This window comes from Musa acuminata, chromosome BXJ3-9 (assembly GCF_036884655.1).
Source record: "Musa acuminata AAA Group cultivar baxijiao chromosome BXJ3-9, Cavendish_Baxijiao_AAA, whole genome shotgun sequence".
NCBI lineage: Eukaryota > Viridiplantae > Streptophyta > Magnoliopsida > Zingiberales > Musaceae > Musa > Musa acuminata.
Window position 1 is genome coordinate 982,944 of NC_088357.1, and position 19,609 is coordinate 1,002,552.

General features: G+C 35.2%; 1 protein-coding gene across 2 annotated transcripts; it reads right to left on the reverse strand.

Annotated features, from left to right (window-relative positions):
- Window positions 1-145: 145 nt before the first annotated feature.
- Window positions 146-19,430, reverse strand: LOC103996654 (calmodulin-binding transcription activator 4). 2 transcript variants are annotated; one of them, XM_009417611.3, is made up of 12 exons: window positions 19,107-19,430; window positions 18,385-18,510; window positions 18,176-18,291; window positions 12,531-12,619; window positions 11,048-11,093; window positions 8,218-8,731; window positions 5,124-5,281; window positions 4,286-4,756; window positions 3,153-3,838; window positions 2,304-2,895; window positions 1,145-1,438; window positions 146-486 (listed from the first exon to the last, which is right to left on the reverse strand). In XM_009417611.3, exons 1-12 carry the CDS (start codon window positions 19,114-19,116, stop codon window positions 406-408), a joined length of 3,183 nt encoding a protein of 1,060 aa, XP_009415886.2. In that variant the 5' UTR covers window positions 19,117-19,430; the 3' UTR covers window positions 146-405. The 2 variants fall into 2 exon arrangements, with proteins under 2 accessions (XP_009415886.2, XP_065022356.1); XM_065166284.1 differs by lacking the exons at window positions 18,385-18,510; window positions 19,107-19,430 and adding an exon at window positions 18,365-18,383 and having other exon boundaries at window positions 187-486.
- Window positions 19,431-19,609: the final 179 nt, after the last annotated feature.

Below are 19,609 nucleotides of genomic sequence, written 5' to 3' on the forward strand. Positions count from 1 at the left end.
AAAATCTCACCTGACACAAATCACCGAATATGGGGAGCTGAATAGTATAGGGCTATTCTCAGATGCTACAGCAGCAAAATAAGATTCACAACCCTTTCTTCGTCTCTCAATGTTGTCCACAGTAGAGTGACAAAAGAGCCATCTATGATTCATTACAAATAATTTTTCCATTGCATTCAATAGACATACAAGAAAGAACACATTTCCAGATTTCAGTTATATCAGAAGCAGCACCCTAATTGCCTTACAAGCTATTGTGTCATTAATTTATATCTACAACAGTATATATAATTTACATCAAACACTATGTATAAGCTGTTAAATCCCATAAAATTATCGACACAGCAACCATTTAAATTCTCTCAAGCTTCACATCATTTAGTAAGTGCAAGATGTTGATCTGCGTCAATAAATAAAGTCATTGTCTATGGCCTCTAAATCATCTCGAAGTCTTGATGTTGCTTCATCTGAATTGCTAAACTCAGCCTGCAGGTTGTGTAAAAACAACCATCAGAAACATGGCTTGAAATCTACTTAATGCATTACAAAAGATACGGAACTTGAGTAAAAGTTAGCAGGACACTCTAGGAATGTTACTTGAGATCTATAACAACATTATTTTCTCCATTTTCTTTTGGGGAATGGATTTCTGCTATTTTTTATTCTCTTCCGGTGGACTACACATATCAAACATGTATCATATTCATGTAAGAGACAAGTTCAGTATGCCACAGATTTGTCATATCTACTTTAGAGATTTAGGAAATTTCAAAAAATAAACTCATGCTATCTAATATATACATAAATTTGTAAAGCACTAGAAGACTGAATTAGATATCTTTGTCCTACAGCTCATGTTCCTCCCATTTATCAAACCATAGGTGCAGGAAAGTTATTAGACAAATTTATTCAGTAAAATGAATTTGCAAGAAATCCATTAAGAATAGTACATGCTTTCAAAATGAATGGTTCTTGCAAGATGTGATGCCTTTAGCAGGTATAATAATCATTTCACTTGATCAATGGACAGATTTCATGGGAATTGTACAAACAAATATAAAGTCATTGAATAAAACACCTCTGTTAAATCTAGGCCTTCAATGTATGTCACGTAACTGGTTCCAATCTAGGTTGGTTTTTTTACCTTGGCTTCGTGGTATCGCCCAAGCATGCGGCGGTACTGCTGCCTTGCGTCAGGGGACTCTACCATCGACAGAACCCTTGAAACAGCTTCATCGAGAGCTGCATCCACTTTTTGCTTCCTGAAAATCTTAGTTATGTCTTCTTCTTCCTCATCACGGACCATTTCTGGTTCAGCCCGAAACCCTCGTAAGCCAACTCCTTTCCTACGCCACCGCAATATGACCTTTTCAATGACACTAACTGTCCAAACAAATTCTCTATACTTCTTTCGTACTTGATGGCCTCTTACATGAGCCTGTAAAGTTGATGAAACAAAAGAATGTGAGGGAACTGTAAGCCTTTATTCCATTAAAAGCAATATATATGTATCCAATTTGCTTTCCCAATTAAATTTCAGAGACCTCCCATTTCCTAGTATTGCATTTACAACAGAACGTAAGATGAGGAATGATCTGCTTAAGGACAATCAAACATCAAATTTCAACAGGAAACTGAATTTTAATGCTATATAAAAATCCTTTATTCTAGATATGATACTCAATAATAGAATAGTAATCTATTATAATAAAAAAAGAACCTAGGTAAAAGAAAGTAGTAGTCATAGATGTCAAAACTGAGACAATATCCCTATCAGGATGAGATGAGAACAAATTTGTGGGAGATCAGTCTCATCCACTTGAATAACTCAGAATTGATGACTATTAAATAGTATTAAGATTTTTAGGAGTCTTAGTTGTTCCATATATTTCGTGAGTTATTCTTTATTCAGAAAAATTCTTGTGTCAATCAAAATCTCATGTCAGAAATTTTATCAACAAGTAACAAATAGATTTTCAACTTGGTGTCTCTCAATCCACTTCGGGAAGGACTACCAACATGACTACCTTCAGCATCCAGAATTGATTTGCAAATAAAACACGTGTAATAAGATTTTAACAGGCGTCCGAGATATATAATTGTTATTGCAAATTATCATTTAATGTAATTCATAAATAAGCTGGTACAATCTCCAAGTTAATTGTGCCTTTGTACCATGTAAATTTTAATAACACTGGTAATATAAGGAATGCCATTGATGCATGCATGCTTGCACAGAACTACTGAATAACAAACTCTGATGATTATAAACAACAGAGAATAACACATCATATTTAGAGTACCTGTATCTTCACTACATGCTGGCGCAAAGTAAGAAAGTCCTTACGTCCCTTCCAACCTCGGTACTTTTTCTGGATAGATAGAGCTGCTTTATCAAAATTATGATCATGTGAACCATGATAAAGGCGATGACCCTTTGACGCTGCTGAAAGTTCTTGTATGTCTCCTGGGGTCATACCATAATCATCACAACTCCAAGCAGATTTTAGTTGTCTCTTCCTGAACGAATGGGCACGGAAGGCAGCTTGTATGCGAGCAGCAGCTTGAGCTGCATTTCTGACAGCTGCCAAAGAATCTTTTAGAGAAAGTTCATCTTCAGTTCCACCACGTATTTCAACACTTCTCTGAGATATGCTCTCAACAGCTCTTTCTGCTTCCACCTCAGCAGAACCCTTGGATATCTCGCTTTCTTCAATAACGAGAGAAGAGAGATGGCTAGTTAAAGCAACTTCTGAAAGATATCCAGCAAGACCTTTCTGACCTGTAGCAGAGGCTAGGAATCCTGGTGTTTTGCCTAGTGGATCTTGTGTGGTGGGATCAGTGACTAACCCAGCTGATGCACCAGCAGCAAGAAGTGCAGCTACCATTTTCTCTCTGCAAAAGGTAAAAAGAAAGTTCCACCTATATCAGCAACAGAACTTTTAATTCACTAATTAAGATTTAGGCAAATTTTGTATGAAATATAAGGTTTTTGTTATTGGTTCTGCACATTTGCCAGAAAAACAACTGACTTGAGAATATTGAAACCTGCTATATATGGTAACAATATTCTATTGGTCTGAGAGGGGAACCATATAGATCCAAGAATAGGTATGACAATAACAGATGGTTAGATAAACAATTCTACACACCTGCCATAATGTGCAGCCCAATGCAGGGCTGTCCATCCATTTGAATCACGGAAATTTATGCCAACACCAAAATCAAGAATTGGACCTAGACCCCACTCGTATCCAAGACCAGAAATTAAATGTATAATGCCTTGCTCTTGCTTTGACAACAAACAACCTGTTTGTTCATTGCTCTGATGTCTCAATGACAGCCAATTCTGTAGCTTGTCTTTTAATAGTTCTTGCATGATCCAGTCTCTGGTGTCTAGTGAAATATCACAGCCCATTTGGAGTGCCTCAATGATTTGCTGCCAGCGTTCATCTGTTGTATTCACTTTTCTAGAATTCTCAAGTTGAGTTTCGATAGCACCTTTTGCAATTGTTGAACCATCGTATCCACATAACATCATTTGTACTAGTCTAGCAAGGAGCAACAATTCTTCAGAATTTTTTGCTGCATCAGTTGTACATATATCTCCAGAGCTAGAGGTGGTAGGCTTAGTACGAAATTCAAATTCTCGTACTTCACTGCAGGATTCTCTGTTCCCAGATGTGACACATAGGGTGACTTTGCCACTACTATGTTGTGGAGTTTGGCAACGAAGTACACCTTCTTGAACAATTTCAGAAGGAACCTCAATGTCACCAAACATGACTGCCCAGGGAGACTCCAAGGGATTGCAAAGAAAATCTCCAGTAATGATAACCTGCATACCATGTTGTTCTGTCAGCACATAAACATGTATGGTATGTTACTCAAATCACAAAGATAGAAAAACAATGGTTATAGTGATTTGAGAGGGGAAGGGACTAAAGGAGGGAGAACAAGAGAGAAAAGAGGGAGGGAGGGTGGGGGAGGGGCACAGGTATCATTAGCTCATCAGGACTAAATATGAAAATCTTTCCAGCCTGCATAATCTAAAATTCCAATATTTCAAAATCAATATAAATTAATAATTGTAGGGTAGCATGTTAAACTAAAAAATTATAAAACTAAACAGATACTAAGACACCAAAGCATTTCACAATAAACTTACATCTATGCATATATGGCACTTTGTACACATAAAACCAACAAAGAGAATTGTGTGATATCGCATGTATTGTGGTAGCTCAACCTTAAACCAACAAATTCTAAAGTGAGAAAAGCATACCTTGGTGCTCTCATAAGAAAATGCCCATTCTGGAGAAATTTCACGGATGCTGAACCGCTGTTTCTGTGCCACAGTCAAACTTGAATCTGTTCCAAGAGAAGCTCCAAAATGATTATTATCGAACAACATGCTTGAGAATTCTGATGTGTATGTGGTGTTTCCAGGAGTTACAGGAATAGTTCCCATCCAATCAGTGCTATTTTCTTTTCTACTGCTTGCTTCATAAGTAATTTCACCAGAAGTATGGTGGATGTCAGATGCTTTAAGATGTGAAACAGAGGATGGTGATTCGATAGAGTTCTCAGACCCTAACAGAAACCTTCTAGTAGCTGATAGTTGGAGATGCAAGTCACTCTCCAAAATTTCATGACCGTTAGACTGATCTACTGCTTTATAACAATCCAAATTTTCTGATGGTACAAATGAATTTGCAGATATTTTCTCCCTGTCTAAAAAAGGACGAAGTGTATCCTGTAAAACAAACCATATCAGAAGTTGCTCATAAAGAAGTAATGACCAGAAAACCACAAAAGCTTAATTCACAACTCACACAGAAATGTAGAATATTACAGTTACAGACTTAAATTGTGAACCTAGGATGACCGCATGCCATGAACCAGCTCTTCTGTTAGTCTAACATGACAACAATAACTATATTTTTTGGTTATAAACTTAACAACTCCTCAAAAACTAGCATGCAATCTGATGTCACAAAAACATTATTTATCACCAAAAAGGAAAAAACTGAAAACAGCGGAAGAAAAGGATATACAACTTGAACCCTCACCAATCCAGGCTGCAGAAAAACAACAGACAACTCAGCTTCAAGTCCACTTACCTTGGGAATGGAAGAATCAAGAATGCCATTTAAAGCCAAGAAATTTGAGTTCCTTCCATGGCGATTTACCCCTGCAGAACTCGAGCTCGATGTCAGTACATCTGTCCATGAGGGAGATTCCAGATATAGTGGTTCACTTTGTTTTGCTCCATGATCACCTGGATGTGTATTATGAGTAATCAATTTAGTTTCAGGTGTTTTAGAAAATAAGAGCAGAAGAGTTTCTTAGAGATATTATTGCATGCCACCATGTCAATAACGTCTTGGCAGGCATATGCAATCATTCTGCAAGTACCCGAAAAGTAGTAATTGTTTATACATCTCATGTCAGACTTAAAATAACAAGGCATAAAATATTTAGGAAACCTCTATTGATTCTAACTTTCAATGCATTAGTTTGGGGGTAGACAGTAAAGTTATCAATAATTTTTATGCAACTCAAAAACGAGCAAACAGGGAAACAGAAGTTTTAGCAATTGTTGACGTTATATTAAGAACTAAATGCCCATAAAGCAGAACAATTTACTGAGTGCCTCAAAAGTCTTAGCCAAGTTGCAGAGTTATATGTAATTTTTCGAAGAAAGTTATACATCCTAGTGAGTATTGATGGTAACAATGAATACTGAATTTAAGACCAAAACAATCAGAGAGAGGCCATGCTAATGGACATTTATTTGATAACAACCACAGGTGGTGTTTCATTTCACATAGCATTACATGTTCAGAGCCATTGAAGCAAATTCAATAATCCTACAACTGTATAATGGCAATTATATTGCAAGATATGTAATTTCATTTCTTTCATAGAATAAACCAACCAGAACTAATACTATTCCAGAAGAACAATTCTAAAATTCATAGCAAGAAATTTGCATCTGTGTAGATTATTTGATGGGGTCAAATATCATTAAGAGGCCACAGGGCAAGCTAACTTTTTGAATGACACAAATCATTATGTATAGGACTAATTGTGCAGAAGCTAAAACTTTAAATTTCATCTTTCATCTTCAGAAGTGTGCAGAACAAAGATGAATTTGAACAAACTGAACCAGTCAGTTAGCAGTGGCCATCTCTTCAAAGAGTTGCCTTCGATATTTATTTCCCACAGCAACTGCAGGGAATTTTTCAGCTAAAGTTGATAGTGCCAGAGAATTTGTCTGCCAAAGATATGGGTTCTAATTGATCTCTATAAATTTATTTTCTTTTTGGTTCCATCACAACAAGCCATGCCACATGTCAAAAAGGCTCAAACACCATCAAGATCCTGTTCTAGAAGTAAGCCAGCATGATCTTTGCAGTTAGAACTCTAGTCTCTTGTCAATCACTGGATGGATGGTGGAGGATTCAGTGCATGATCAGACTTGGTTCAATGTTCTTATGATACAATCAATTACTGATTCAGAACGAATCAGATGAATTTGGCAGATCGTTTATGGAGCTTCAGTGCACACTCAGGAAGGAACTTTCACAAAATTAAATTAGGTTAATCATAAGTAACTAATGTACTTGGAACTTGGGTTCATCTGTAATTATATTTCAACTAGTACCAAGTAAATTTTTAGTGATGATTGTTGCTTTGTTCTTGGGAGGCCACATTTATAAACAAAATAGTGCATTTTTATATAGTCAACCAGCCAGCTGTGGAATGGACTTCATTAGGCGTTCGAAAAAATAATAGTAGCTTGGTATCCATGATGCTATATATATGGCATCCTGGTGCATTTATGTAGCTCGATCCTTACTAAAGTGTAGATTTTCTGCTTGTTTGCAAGCTGAAACCACCACAGTACCTACCAGCTGGAACAATAAACTAATACCAGTCCAGAAAACAGCCCCAATCATCAATATTTTTGTGCTTCTACAGGCAACAACAGGCTTTCTTTGGTGGCAAATCCCCTTTAAACAGCCAATTCAAATTATTTTATCCTCTGTATTTGTTAGCTAAAACCAATTAAAGATAACTATCTCACAAGTCAGCCACCAGTTCTCTTTTGTTTAGGTTCCCTAATTAGCCCCACTAATAACACCATTAAATAAAAAACCTACAAAGAACCAGAAAAACAGATAAACGTAAATCTAAAACCAATATGACATAAACCGATGGCTTATATTTGGCCCCTGCCAAACTCAAGTCAGAACAACCATAGATCTTCGTGAGTTTATTTTGACCTATTATGACCTTGGTTGGCCCTTGTTTGGTTGGACTAACAATGTAAAGGCTTGCACAACTCCTACGCACCTATCAAGATTAATTCTAAGCCAAAATGGAAGACGTAATCAAAAACATATAAAGCTATCGGTGTGGAGTTTTTGAAAAGACTTGTAAGGTTTTGTCAATTGGTCATAGTCATGGAGTAAAAGTTCCCATTAAATCAGTACATATCAACCAATTTTTGCCAGTCGAATGAATCACCAATGATGAACCAGACAGATCAATTACACTAAATATATTATTTTTATATTATAGTGATACCAAACGGTACCAATCAATATTTACTGGCCTAACAAAGTCCTAATAATGAAACATATTGCTAGATAATGATTGGTTTTATTATTTTTAAGTGACACCCAGCAATAAATGTTGGTGCACTGCTTGGTATCTCAATATTGTACCTATCCAACAGGTTTCAGAATTGCTGTCAGACCAATGTTATGATAAGTAGAATCTGATATTATAAAAAGATGGCCCAACACCCAAGGCTCTCGCCAATGCAGGAGTTGGAGAGGAACAATGGATGCAGCCTTACCTCTGCAAGTCGCTACTATGGAATCTACATTTGCGTTACTTTTCACAATTTCCTTATCATAGCTTAGTACCAAGAAGTATTTGAACATGAAAGGAAAAACACTTGAAAACATACAACTAAATTTGTTTACACCATGAGGAGAAATTATGTGCTCAAGAATATTCCTGCTGGGAGAAAAGCAAACTCATTAGAATTGGATATATATATTTGTTCTTCAGAACTGAGCATTTCAAGTAACATAAAACCATTTAGTAGGAACAAAAGGATAATCTGCAGCACTGAAACTACTTCACAACATATTAAAATATGTGAAGGACATCCAACAATTGATTGATAAATAAAAGTACCTAAAACTTTTGGCAGTTGGGTAGTGGCATAACTTTGCTGCTTTTCAGCTTCATTAATTTCGCCATGTCCTCTTAACTCTAATCCTTGGAGAAGATTTTCATGTGCCTGAGAAAACTCTGTTTGTTCATAATGTAAATGTCCTAAGCCTAGTGTACTCTCATTCTGTGTAGAGTATGCAGGCAGTACTTCTCGAAAGTAAATGGAGTCATCATCATCATCATCATCCAAACTCAACTGTGCTGCAAGATTCCGTAATGCTTGGTTGACCTCGGGCTGTGGTTTTTTGTCAGGGTTTTCTAATCTATCCAATAGATTGTTGCGGTTTGCTTCAAAGTTCTCTAAGACAAACTTGGAGCTAACTTCTTCTGTTGATCCTGGACTGTAATACGGTTCATTTAATTCAGTAGTTCCAGAATTAATGCCTTTATCGGCATTAATAATACTAGTGGTTTGATTCAAGTTTGAACAAGATTCTGTTGAAAAGTTTGAGATTGATCCAGAAACATATCTTCCCTGAATGACACAAGTAAACAACGATTCAGCACTCATTTTTATGGTGAAAAAATCGAAATCAACAACCATATCAAAGTTATTGACTTTCAAATTACTTTGTGTGAAAGGAAGATATAACAGTATAACCAAGAGTCAAAGAGAATATTCAAAGTGGAACTTATAAAATTGAAACAAGCAATTTTAAGACGCCTGTAGAAAGAATCCAATGACACAAGGCCAGCCTAGTCATGTAGTTCAGTAAATGAACTCTGCATGACTTTCACTTGGACATGGAGATTTATCAAAATAAATGAGTCATGTTTGTTTTTGGAGATATCTGTACTGAGGGTAAAGTAACACGGACTACAAAAGATGGGCCATTATCTACTTCAAGAGAAATCCCTTAATGGCTAGAGTAAAAACAATTGTCCTGGAGATGGGTGCAAAGCCCTTGCAGCTACCATGAGTCCTTATAACCATTATTGTCATCATCGTTATCTTTATGCTGATAAGACTCCTAGCGGAGGCAAGTTTAACTAATAGAGTGATTTACATAAAATCTGATATGCTAGTTGGCAGACAGAAAAATTTATCTTATTCAATACACTATAAGTTCATGAAAATTTCCTAAATCAACAGAGCATCTAGAATAAGGGAGATGTGAGCACATACAAAAGGAAAGTTTTAAAATTGCTGATGATTACAATCATCTGCTTATATTGATATAATATCATTGGTTGTAGATGGGACAACAATGCAGGAAAAATTTTTTTGCATTCCTTTTAAATTATGAAATATACATTTAAAAAGTATGCACAGTTTTCAAGTCTTGGGTTCATGGTGCAGTATATTATCTTAATCCCATATATTAATATCAGTTTAACCTGGCCATATAATCGGAATTTTCGCTAGCTCTCCACGATGTGATATACGGACTTGAGCTACAAAGTGACAAGACAACTGATACTATAATGGAGGTATATTATGTTACTTCATTTAATTATGTTTGTCCCCATGGCATGTCAGGCCATGGCAAGCATATTTTGTATCTTTTTAAAATATCATATCTTGGATTTTGTGTTCACACATAAAATTTATTTAAAAGCCAAACAAAGTTTTGCAAACAAATCTTAAATGTCTTTTCTCATCATCATATCTTTGAATTTTGAGTTCACATATAAAATTTATTTGAAGATCATATGGAGTTTCCAATTTGTCTCTTGTTGATTTTGGAGGTTAAGTCTACCTCGTTGTGTGCATTTCATCAACCGCAGTCTTGATGTTAAAACCCTCTGTACAGACCCTAAAAAATTCTTCTAAACTGAGCCTCAGATATCCTTTACTGGAAGTCTTACATTGTATCTGAGATTGTATCACAAGAATCATAAGGTAATGCTTGCTAGTAGATGAACATAAAAACTCGCAACCTTGTTGTACTTGGCTAACCAAAATTTAACCAATAGTGTCATAGTTCTGTACATACTCCTTAAAACAACCCCTTATATTAGTGTATGCTTCATACTAGCTTTACAATATCCAATTCTAATTATGTTTCTTCTACAAGGGTCCATATGGTTCTAAAGGAAAACGGAAGAAAAGGGATTTCGATGAGACAAAATGATACAATAAATACAAAATTACAATTTGTATGTATAGCAAGAGAAGGAACGGAGAACAATTTTTTTTCATTTCGTTTTCAAGTTTTGAATGCAAGAAAAAAATAGTTGCTTTCTTTTTGGATAATTACAATAAAAAATAAGCAGAAAGAACGATTAAGAGAAATCTTTTCTTTTCTTTTCTGAGAAAAAAAATCTGAGAAACAGAAAGGAAAATTTTCCTAGGGATATTTTGGTTATAGTGACAATCAAACTTCAAAAAATAGGTTTTTATAGGGAAAACCATATTCCATTAGTTTCTCTGCAACTAACATGCACTAACATCAGGTATTCAAGACTTGATTGAGCTTAGTAGCGAACGTTATTTCTGGTTGGGTTGCTTGTTGACTAGTAGATTACAGCAAAATGAATGGGAGTTTATATGAAAATGGAGGATTTCTAGTGATTAATGAAGCCATACAAGAGAATATCGACATGCAAGTTTGGAACCACATCATTTCAACTCATAAATAGCCATCAGCTGATCCTTTCTACTTGTATGGTTGTATTAAAACAATTTGTAAATGCTAGTAATATGAAAAGTGCTCGTTTCCTAGTTATGTGCTATCTCCTTTTCCTTCTAGTCTTTGCATCATATTTTTGCTTTTCGTTCCCGAAAAGCACATATGGTTCTACCTTCTTTTGTAAAAGCCAACATGTTTGAAAAGAGTCAGTGACAAACCTCAGCTACCTCTCTGTAGTGAACAAGAACAATATGTCCATATGCCCTGAAAAGAGATGTCAAATTACTTTACTGATGCATATACCATAAAAGTATTCAGGTCAATAATTAGCAGAACACATTTATAAAGATCTATAGAAAGCTTAATATTGTTTCTTCTAGAAAACCATAGCATAGTATCATGTCATGCAGAGGAAAATTACTTATATCATTTGACAGGTACAAAAAGTGAAATAGGACAGATTCCCTGCAGAACAGTGAATTTTGTTAACTGGAGCACCTAAGTGAAAATCAGTAACTTTAAACTCATAAAAATGGTGATTGCATCTTTTAATTAGGAGTTCAATTAATATTCCTAAGTGAAAATTCTCACTTTTAAAGACGTTCATGTGGTGCCAAAGAAAGGAAATGAAAACAATGGTAAATTGATAGTCAAGAATAATATAGTTAAAATGGAGTTATCCCACTAAGAAATTATAACTACTTGCAAAGTTCTTCATGCCAGAAGTGATTCAAAAACTAGAAGCAAAACAACACATCAAAATTATAAATTATAATGAGCGGATCGGAAAATATCTCAAGGTCTTGAACCTTGTTATTTCTAACGCATGAATTTCATGACACAAATGGCTTTTCGTAATCGTCATTCTTGCAGGGTTTAAAATTCAGCTAGAGCTATCCAGCCACCTTAGATCCTTGATTTTGGCATGGATTATGGCTTAAAAGGGCAGCCCAAATCTAAAATACATGTGCATGTATATGGGTCCAACTAATACAAGATATGATATAAAATAATTAAATATGTTTAAATATTTTTAACTTAAAACTAATCAAATATAATATTAAGAATTATATAAAAATATTTCCAAGATAGTTACTTCACAACTAAAATAAAAGGTACTATTTAGTATTTGATTTTGATAACTAATTTATATATTTGTTCACTTCTCTTTTTCCTTTATCTTCTTTGCATCTTCTACTTCTCCCCCCTCTGAGTAAGTCATAAGATTGTTCCCAAAGCCTCTTGCTTTTCATCACTCGCCTCTCCAACCCTTCTTCTCTATCTTCCAGCAATAATGGCATAGTAACATTGATGGAAATAGCAGATTGGTGGGAACTGACTAATTCAAATCTGCATCAGCTAAGTCAAACACATACATGATACCAACAACAAGTCATGTTGCATTGACATAAAGTATGGTGGGCACAAATGCCGACTCAGAGCAACTTTCTATTTAACTATGAAAACCAAGTTCATTCAAGTTGCCCAGATAAAAAGTAGCAATTCGAAGAAGATTACTACCCAATTCGGTGTCCAAGAATCATGATTTTGTAATGCTATTGAATGGAGGCATAATCCTGAATTCAATCAAAGAGTTACAGTTGTAATTTTCAGAACTGTAACTGCAATAAAATATCTCGTGAATGAAAATTTAACAAAATCGTTAAGTGATTCATGCTGATCTACAAAATGCAAACTTACGGATCCAGCATCCAAAAAATACGCCTCTGGAAATAAGGATTTTGCTCCCCATGGGCATAATAACAACTCAAAGCATCAACATTCCCAACCTGCACGGGATGAATGCAAAAGGACCACAACATGGAAATAAGATAAAGTAAAATTAGGAGAAAAGGATTAATGGTCAAGTTTCATTAGCAAACCAAAAAAAGAATTGACTGATTAATTTCATTAACAAACTTAGAAAGGTATATATTCAGGTCAGGAGAAATATACATGTTTTAAGAGTAGTATAAGTGTTAGGTTTATAAAAACATTATACTGTTACCAGCAGCATGGATTTCAATCTCAATACGAGTAATCATACTGGTCCTCTACTGGGCCAGTATAGGCACAAATATTGTGTTATATTGACCTATACAGGTCAATACTTAATAAAAACAAGGCATAATGTCCCAACCATTCAGATCATTGAGCTTTATTTAGGGTAATATCACTAATCAAATGGTATCTCTTTTGTGCTATGTCTAATAATTTTTTGTTATTTATCCGTGTACCACTTTTAGCATGACTATTCCTGACTGGCTTACCTTGTTTATAGGCCACATGAAAAGAAGACCAATACATACCATTGTTAGATGAGTAAGCGACTATGATTATTTGTATGAGAAGTAGAGGGAGATACTAAGAAAATTTTACTTTAAAAAATTGATTACTCTTAAACAGTTAATGACATTGCACTTAATAGAACTGTTAATGGTGGGAAAAGATCCATGTAATCATCCCTAAAGGGTTGGGTCACTATATCTTGTTATTGTGTACCCACTTATAGTGGCCCATATAACGTAGTATACTAGACTCAGATCAACTCTATTTACATAAGAGAAGTTAACATATGTGAACAACATGGAGTACTACGGATGGAGGGTAAAATAATGAGAAACTATTTTAGATGATATCAACATGACCAGAGGAGAGCTGAATACACACATACCATTTTAAATGAATTTTTCTCATTTTATCCTAATGTTTACATCACATTATTTACGAATGTAAACATTTCTTATACTATATTCTCTAGTAATTATTTTTACCATTTTGTTTCAGTCATGCTAACTTTTTATGCACTTTGTTTCTTAATCCATGAAGCACGCTTAGCCCTACAACTATCTTATAAAATAGCCCTTCTAATCTTAAGGGAAAATGATGATCACACATCTCTGGATACATCTTTACCTTAATCATCTCACCAAAAGGTCATTCATAATATGTTCTCAATCTTCTAGTCCTATTGAATGTTCAAAGATACCTAGAACCAAGGAATGTCATTTCGGTAGAGTCAATACGGTATGGGTGGTACATACCGATCCGACGGGCAACCAAGATGTAGACCGCCCTATACTAGGCAGTTTGAATTGGGGGGGGAGGGGAAGGGGTGTTATCGGGTGATACACCCCCTCGTATCAGGCCATACGTCTGAAATTGAACTGTTACCGACCTGTACCAGTCGATCGATAATGATTGAATTTCGACCGACGGATCTGATTTAATTGATTCAAATGGTCAATTTGACCATTGGCAGCATTTGAATAGGTTTTAAAGCCCATTCCTCCCCTCTCTTTCAACTTCTTTTCACTCTTACACTCTCTCTAACTCATTCACACTCAAATCTCTCTCTCTCCCCCTCTTTCTCACAATTTATAAATCTTCAACTCAAGCGAAGCTGCAATTTATTAATTAGAGGCTCATTTGGGACGTCTAAGGCATTGTAACACGTCATTTAGAGGAGGATTACTCCAATCATAATGTATGCATTCTCTTTCTAGTTTTTTGTTAATTTATGACATAATTAGATCTATTATATGTAGTTAATGCCTATTAGGGTCATTGATATGTTTATAATAGTAAAAGAAAGCTAACTAGGCAATAATACAATTTTTTAATATAGTGATTAATGGATTTAAAGCGGATTGCATCGAAATTAGACCCATATTGGGTCAATTCTTTGTAGTTAATGCCTATTAGGATGATTGACATGTTTATATTGGTAAAAGAGGATTAATTAGGGAATAATATAATTTTTAATGTCATGATTAGTGGATTTAATACGAATTTCATCGAAATTAGACCCATATTGGGTCAATTTTATGTAGGTGATTAACATGTTTATAGTGATAAAAGAGTAGCATCTTATGCAAACCATCTAAGATTCAAATCATGCAGCTCAAGGAGGTAGTTATCACATTTATACATGCGACAAAACCTATACAACGTAAACACAACGAAGCTCGTCGTATTCTCAGCCATCATATTATGGAGGATCTTATGGCTAACAACAGTATGATGATAGTTGGTCATTCTTTTCTAAGGTTTATCGGTCTTCTGATACGGAGTAAAAGATCAGTAGGAAAGTAGAAGTTGCGGCATTTTTCAACTTCCACACCAATACATGCCACAGTCATGCTTGCCCTAAGAATCGCTTTGCACATGTGTGGTTCAAGACGATCAGGCTATAACTGTCACCACATTGATGCACCAATGGTATACGGTCTATCAATATACCATGTGGTGAGAGAAATTTTAAGATTGAGTCCGACAAACATACTATGTTGATATACAAATATATAGGATTGATGACCTCAAACCACTACTTGTGGAGTCCCACTATTTATTTTGGTGGTAGAACCAGGTATATCTATCGACCAATCCATTTATTACTTGATTCATTTGAATCTTAACGTTTCAACTCATAATCTAACAATTCAAGTTATATATTTATAGATAATTCAATATCAACATAATAACGATTCGAAACATATCGCAAAGCTACTCCTCAAAGCTCAAAAATAAATAAATTTGTTATCCCTTCCTAATTTAGAATATTTTTTATGAAATTAAACTAAACTTGCATTTAGTTCTAATTTAAAAATCAAATTTATACTTTTATTATTATTCAGATATTTTTTGAATTTTTTTAGAGATTTTTTAGGACTGTCAGCATGCCCCGACAGACCAACACACGATCTGTTGGTACAGAGCAGTACATGTCGTACCACCGACCGATCGACACCATCGATCGACACAAAAAGTTAAACCTTGCCTAGAACTCTATGGATTTCTTGTCTAACCATCTTAACTATATATTCTTTTTTAGACATTGCTAAAGTTGCTATATATATATATATATGTATGTATATATACATACATACATGTATGTATATATACATACATATATATATATACATATATATAGCCTAGAAAAATTAGTAAAATTTCGTAGATGCTCTGCTTCGCACATGATTTCAGAGATACCCATTTATATTTGACAAACTTCCATGAATGCCTTTCAAAATATTACAAACGGCCTCTGAAGTTGAAAAAAATTCATGAATACCATTTCAGTTTGAAATTTTGTATGGTTATGTACTTATAAATGGAAAAACTAGCTATATATGATATTTTATTAACTTCAAAGGGTTATTTGTGATATTTGCTATTTTGGAGGGTCTGTACACAAAACATATTTTGATAAGTAAATTTGGAACTACATATAATTTTTAACATTTGTCTCTATAGTGTGTTTAGAACTAAAATATAACACTATATTTTAATGTAAACAGAAACTCTCCTATATAATTTTAACACTAATTATATGTCATTTATCACATCAATAGAACTGCTAGATTTGTTTTCTTCATTAAAACCCAACACAAAGGATCTCTAGTAACTTTATTATAGGCTTTTCTAAATCAATAAAAGTCATGTGTAATCATTTCTTACTCTTTTTATTTTGTATAAATTATACCAATTAAATAGCCCCTGTAGTTGAATTTCAAAATACAAAACCAAACTAATTTTTGAAACTGAACATTTTAAACCATATTTTTTGTTCAGTCACTCTACCAAAGCTGCATAGTTTGACATATACCTTAATTCCTCTGAAATTTGAGCAAAATGAATACCCTTTTTTCCTATATATTAGCACCAAAAAGGCTTCTCCATTCATCAAGCATTTTCCACTATTAATATTAATTTAATAAACTAGGTAACTATACTGCTCTTGGTTCATAAACATTTAAAGCTCAATAAAAATATCATCAGGTCTAATGCTCTTATCAATTTTCACACTCTTCAAAGCTTTTTTTTTCTCTCACTTGCTCTAATTCCATAGACAAATCTGTGGTTTCTGATCTTATCACTATTTTCTATCTCCAAAGCTAAATTATCTACAGAAAGTTTAAGTTAACAACTCCATCTTTCCCTAGTCTCAATTTCATTGACATTGATCTTCATGTTTATACACCTAATATAATCTAAATGTCCTTTCCCTAGTTTTAGTAAGCCAATTAGTGTCCTTCCAAAATCCAGTACTAGTTTGCAAAAGAAACTATTGTATTTAATCATACTTACAGTTTTCTTACCTCCTTTTTGCAACTATATATCTTTTAGAGATCTCCTTATTTCTGTAACTCTGCCCATTTCTCACTCTTCTTCTTATTCCTCATCCTCTTTCTTTTTCATTCCAGATATGATGACCTAGGTCACATGATAAAATCACGACTATCATAGATAACCATCATGACTTTTATCATGTTATTTTGGGTCCACTCCATGCGTTAGACATGTCATGAACAATCAGATATGGACATGAACATGCAAAACAGGCCCTTCATGACTCAATTACCACAAATTAGCTTAGTCTGCTAGATCAAATCCCATAATTCGGATATACTTTACCAATGATTTATAACAGGCCCATCATGATTTGATACAACAAATTAGCTAGTTTGCTAGACCAAATACCACAACTCCAATATGTTTTACAAACGAAAAACCACCCACCAAGATATGTGTCAGTTTGGGGGGTACCTCTGTTATGCGAGCATTCCACCACCTATCCTACAACCATCGTAATCCTTAAAAACTCAAAGGCCCTCCGGAATTTAACCCAGGAGCTGAATTATAGCCCATTGTAGAATTATTCCATAGGGTTAACTCCTAAATCTTGTTCTATAAAAACAAAGAAGAAAAATATCCATTTGTAACCATTCATGCTAGTCATATAACTTCAAATTGAATGCTTGTGATCTTAAAGATCCCACGCTACCTATGGTAATATGATAGTTTACCCTTTGTAATACAGAACACCCTATCCAAGTTGGGTTGTTATACTCCCTCTTCAATAGACACTTCTAAAACTTTAACATTAGGCTATATATAGAAATATGACAACTAATGAAGATAGTTATAATATCTTTTGCATTATAAGTGCATCTCAAGTAGCACTGATTTTGCTACCAACATGATTACTAAACTAAAACACCAAAAGAAACCCAAAATATGGAATGTTGGTTTTGGCGTATGATTCTCAGCTTAAAAGTTACTAAAATGGAAACACCGGATAGGCTATAAATGTTGGCACAATAAAATGTTCATATTGAAGCATTAAGCAGTCCATAAGCCTACAAAGCACAAAGCACAGGTCTTTCTAACTAGAGGATGAAGTACCAGGTTGTCCAATTCTGATAGTAATGATTGTCAAATAACCTAGTCCAATCAAGAACCAGATTGATCGATTGATTTGCACAAAAGATGAGTATCAGATATGAACCAGATTGATCGATTGATTTGCACAAAAGACGAGTATCAGATATTTTCTAACAAACCTTCAGCCGCTCATGTGCTTCCCCAATAGTTCTTCCGTCCTTCTTCTTCCGCCACATATAGCCATCCTTACGGAAAAATCGAAGTACCTTACGATTGAAAAGAAACAAAGAGCCACCTGTTGAGAAAACAGAATGGCATCAGATGAAAGCATAGAAAATCTAATAAAAAAAACACAACTTGAGAAGTACTATAAGAAGTATCATGTTACTAGGTGGCAGATGAGGTGGCTCTGGAGTGAGAGGAAATTGCTTATAATTTTGTAAGATGAAGAAAACTTCCGAAGGCTTCAGCCAACGTTTCTGAGCTTCTTGGCAGAGCACATTAATATCAAAACCTGTAATAAGACAAACTATTATCTAACAGGTTTACTAGCAAAAGAAATGGACACTCATCCAATTCGAGTAACACCAGCAGTAGGCGAACGAAGGTGAACAAGAGGTCAGTGCTTCACGCTGATGCTAGCTTAACTATTCAATTAACGTTTTCAATGCAATCAACGAACGCCGTATTTAAGTAAGTCAATTCCACGCTTCGACAAATCAATATAAACAGAGGTGCCCGATTGAAAAGCAACTTCCACTTGACAGTAGAAAGAAACAATGAATAACAACGCGCGATCCCAATCCTCAAAGCACAAACTTTGCTCTGAAAAGCGAAAAGAAAAACAACAACAACACAGGATGATGCAAGTCCTTCATAAAGGTTCTTCAAAAATCTCATATTTTCGATTCCAGACCAGAAACATAAAGCAAACAAATTACTTTAGCTATTCATCCCCTCAAAAATTTCTTCAAAAGTCGCCCTCGAAAAAAATTGGGTACCAGACCAGAACCGATCCGACGTCAACAAGCAGAAAAAGACAAACCCAAGAAGACTAAGAAAAGAGAAACTTCAGTCTATCTAAGAGGAAGCCATGGATCCTCTTCGTACCGTGCTGCATCGCCTCCGGGCCAAGGGATCAGCTCCGACGACGCTAGCAGCCGGCGGACGCAGCTCCGATGGAGCGAAGAGGGAGAGGATAAGGGGAGCGAAATCAAAACCTAGATATCGAGAGGAAACCGGGAGGGGGCGCGAACAGAGATGGTGAGAAAGAAGTGATGGGATTCGGGGTCTGATCGATTCACCGGGAGGAGGAGGACGGGGTGAGGGAACCAAAAGGAAACAGGTGATGGAGGAGGAGGAAGAGGAGGAGGTGAAAAAACACAAGGTCAATTTAAAATGAAAAAGACGGGAGACTGACGCACGGAGGCAAAAGTCAAGATGGCTCTCTCAAGCGGAGCGGCGCATAGAGAGTTGCTTTTAAGTACAATGGATTAGCTGTAATGTAATGTCACACTGTAACAAATGTGTAGATCTAAAGATGGTGGTGGGTGGGCTCATGTGTTGGCCTATCTAAATCCTTACTCGATCATTTGGTCGATCGATAATGGGCG